Source organism: Gossypium arboreum, chromosome 7 (assembly GCF_025698485.1).
Source record: "Gossypium arboreum isolate Shixiya-1 chromosome 7, ASM2569848v2, whole genome shotgun sequence".
NCBI classification, from domain to species: Eukaryota; Viridiplantae; Streptophyta; class Magnoliopsida; order Malvales; family Malvaceae; genus Gossypium; species Gossypium arboreum.
Window position 1 is genome coordinate 100,804,394 of NC_069076.1, and position 3,896 is coordinate 100,808,289.

At 38.8% G+C, this 3,896-nt stretch overlaps 1 protein-coding gene across 1 annotated transcript; it reads left to right on the forward strand.

The window, feature by feature from the left end:
* Nucleotides 1-873: 873 nt before the first annotated feature.
* On the forward strand, nucleotides 874-2,850 carry LOC108484411 (gibberellin 20 oxidase 1-D-like). Its single transcript, XM_017788188.2, has 3 exons — nucleotides 874-1,673; nucleotides 1,772-2,093; nucleotides 2,199-2,850. The coding sequence occupies exons 1-3, from the start codon at nucleotides 1,120-1,122 to the stop codon at nucleotides 2,460-2,462; spliced, it is 1,140 nt and encodes a 379-aa protein (XP_017643677.2). The 5' UTR covers nucleotides 874-1,119; the 3' UTR covers nucleotides 2,463-2,850.
* Nucleotides 2,851-3,896: the final 1,046 nt, after the last annotated feature.

Here is a 3,896-nt window from a genome sequence, read left to right on the forward strand (position 1 = left end):
GAGTTTAAGGCCCTACCCCCCCAACCAAAAAAAAAAAAAAAAAAGCTGTGACGAGTGTACGCTGCTCAAAGTCCTGTGGTAGTTTCTGTGTTTCCTTGACATGAAATATGAAAGCTAACTCCCAGGATATTTTCTTGTTGTCAGTTTGTTGCAATGAAAGATCTTGGTGATATGAAATGAAACAGAAAATTTTGTGTCTTTTCCTTTAGTACTATGTTTGATTGACAATTATTCTGGTAACAAGTCAGCTATAACTGCTACAAAGTTTTTGGGTTCTGTCACAACACAACAAAGCCAGTCTCTTTCAGGGTGCTCGCTACTTTGGCAAGTTTAACGTGCTGTTTATCTTGATGTTTCTCTGTCCTTTTAGCAGGGTTAATAATACTGAGGAAAGAAGTTGAAAATGATACATGATGAGTTAGATGAATTAAGGTGAATTTCAGCATTTGGTTGCTCACGTGTATGTATAATTGGATAATCAGTGGGGTGTAGTGTGGTTCGACGGGTCGTCCTATAAGGGAAAGCATGCATAATGCTGTCTCATATTGGGCTTTGCCATTAGGTACAGAGATCTATGGGTCTGACTGCCAAGGACGCCCGCTGCTATAAAATAGTGAGGTCTTAGTACAGGTGACATTAGGATATCTCTCCACTAATAAAACGCCAAATATCATGGAAACGCTTCCTGGCAAACATTTAAAATTAAAAAGAAAAGGAAAAAAGACAACCTCCCCTACAACCTGTAGCAGTTTTCTTAATTTTTTCAATTCACAAAGCACCAAAACTGCAATTCTCCCTTTTAAGTAGCCCTTGTTTGCAAAAAAAGAATAAAGAAATAAATAAATTCAACAGAGATAGAGATAGAGCGAGATAGAGAGAGAGGGGGAGGAGCTATAAGATTCCAAAATTTGCGCACTGATTTCCCCAATGAGAGCGGCCTTGGCGTTTCTTTCATCACACCTCTCAAACTTATGTCTCTCCCTCCTCTTCTTTCCAATAACTAACTATTCCTTTCTCTGTCTCAGTCCATCTCTTACCGCCCATAACTACTCCTAAAATCACTCAAGTATATAAATATATCCATCTTTCTTAGGCCTCAAAATATTTACACTTCATGCAATGGCAATTGACTGCGTCTCCAGCATAGCCTCCATGCCTCACCATCTCAAAGACGACAGTAAAGATGAGCAAAAACAACTAGTTTTTGATGCTTCTGTGCTTAAATACCAATCCTGCATACCACAACAATTTATATGGCCTGACGATGAAAAGCCTTGCGCTAGTGCACCAGAACTCCAAGTACCACTCATTGACATTAAAGGTTTCCTCTCTGGTGACCCTGTTGCTGCGATGGAAGCTTCAAGGCTTGTCGGCGAGGCATGTCAACAGCATGGTTTCTTTCTTGTAGTTAATCATGGAGTCGATGCCACACTCGTGGCCGATGCTCATAGGTACATGGATAACTTCTTTGAATTGCCACTCTGCGAAAAGCAATGGGCTCAGAGAAAAGTTGGTGAGCACTGTGGATATGCCAGCAGCTTCACCGGCAGGTTCTCCTCCAAGTTGCCTTGGAAAGAAACACTTTCTTTTCGCTACTCAGCTCAGAGAAACGCATCCACGATGGTTGAAGACTACCTTGTTAATAAAATGGGAGATGAATTCAGGCATTTCGGGTAAGAAATTCGAATGTTGTAAAGTTTTCCGTGTCATTTTTTCTGCTTATTGTTATTATACTCCTCGATGCTGAAATCTTGAGTTTAATTGCCTGCAGAAGGGTATACCAGAGCTACTGCGAGGCTATGAGCAAGCTTTCTCTAGGGATTATGGAGCTTTTAGCCATCAGTCTGGGCGTAGGCAGAGCGCATTTCAGGGAATTTTTTGAGGACAATGATTCAATAATGAGGCTGAATTACTATCCGCTTTGCCAAAAACCAGACCTCACTTTAGGAACGGGGCCTCATTGCGATCCAACATCTTTAACCATCCTTCACCAAGACCGAGTTGGTGGTCTTCAAGTGTTTGTAGACAACGAATGGCGTTCAATCAGCCCAAATTTCGAAGCATTTGTTGTTAACATTGGCGACACCTTCATGGTAAGATCCTTTTCCATTTAATCCGTGCATTCTTTAAGTGTAGGAATGCTTTGGTGATTAAGTTTTGGAGTAATGTTGATTAAGCTGTGTGGGTTTAATTTTCAGGCTTTATCAAATGGAAGATACAAAAGTTGCTTGCACCGGGCGGTTGTGAACAGTCACACCCCAAGAAAATCCCTTGCTTTCTTTTTGTGCCCAAAGGGTGATAAAGTGGTTACCCCACCAAAAGAGTTGGTGGACGCAAATAGCCCCAGAGTATATCCAGATTTTACATGGCCTATGCTGCTTGAATTCACACAAAAGCACTACAGAGCTGACATGAATACGCTTGAAGTATTCTCAAACTGGGTTCAACAGAGAAGCCGCTGAACCGCTGTTGTCTCTACCGTCTTGTAAATTAGCTAGGTGTCATTACAAAACAGACATTGCCATATCACTGGCCTCTCTGCCAAGAACATGACACTTGATGGGTGGACAGAAAACTGATTCAAGAGCTGGGATTTTTGCTACGATTTGAAGGCAAGGTCAGGGGATAAGGGGTCAGGTGACAAGCATTTTAAGTGATGAAATGAAATACAAGACAAGAGATGCTACGAGGAACCCAATAAACAGCTCCACCATCACTAATTTTTTTTTTGTATCTCCTTTGAGAATATAGAAAGCATAGAATTACCTCTCCTCATGTAAAAACAAAATTAGGCTACTTAATTGCTAGGTTCTCTTTCTTTTGTTGTTATATTTCATGCAACTTCTTCCATTGCAAGTCGTTATATATTTTGTTTCATACTTTGGCTTAGTTTTTTATTTTTAGGTATGGCCTCGTAGAACCAAAACTCAGCCAATCCTATAAAAGCTAACCTTTAGCTTTGCATAGGATTGTCGCATCGGAGCATTACAAAATTCAGTCAATATATCCGAAACATTACACTCTCGTAAGATCAATTCAATTAAAAACTTCATCAAAATAAAAAAGGTTGATAAAAAAATTATTTCTCTTTAACTTCACTCAATGTTTTTGTGGTTATATTATTGATCTCTTAACCACTGTTAGAATTAAGTGACCCAAATTCTTATTTAAATAAAATACGATGGAAAATAAAATAAAAGTAAAATCCATATAGAACTAGACTTCTTTTATTTTATTTTAGAATAAGGTTTTAAACCTTATTAAACTCCATCTATTTTATATTGATTAGATAAGGTGTTTCAATCCTACTAGAATATGGCTTTGCAAGCCTATAAATAGACATAGTCTATTCCTCTTGTATTAGAGTAAAATTTTTCGACATAGTGAATTTTCTTCTCCTCTGCCTGTGGTTTTTTTCCGAAAGGGTTTCCACGTAAAATTTATGTGTTCTTTATTTTTATTTATTTTATTCTATTTTATTTTTCACAAATTGGTATCGAGCTTAGGATTATTCATCTCGATCACGGTAATGGCGTCTTTGAAGTATGAAATTCATTGTTGGATCGCAACACCGATTTGCGTTGTGGCAAATTAAGATGCAAGCGGTTCTTGCAGATGGATCTAGAGGATGCCCTGCTAGGATAGATAAGATGCCTTCGACATTAACAGATGAAGAGAAGCGTAAGGATCGAAAGGCATTAACACAATTACATCTGCATTTGTCCAACGAAATTTTGCGAGGATGTGATGAAAGAGAAAACTGCCATTGCATTATGGAAGAGGCTAGAACAAATATGTATGTCGAAAACTCTAACAAGCAAGTTGCATATGAAGCGGCGTCTTTATGCTCATCGTTTGGAGGAAGGTGCGTCGTGCACGAACACTTAACATGTTTA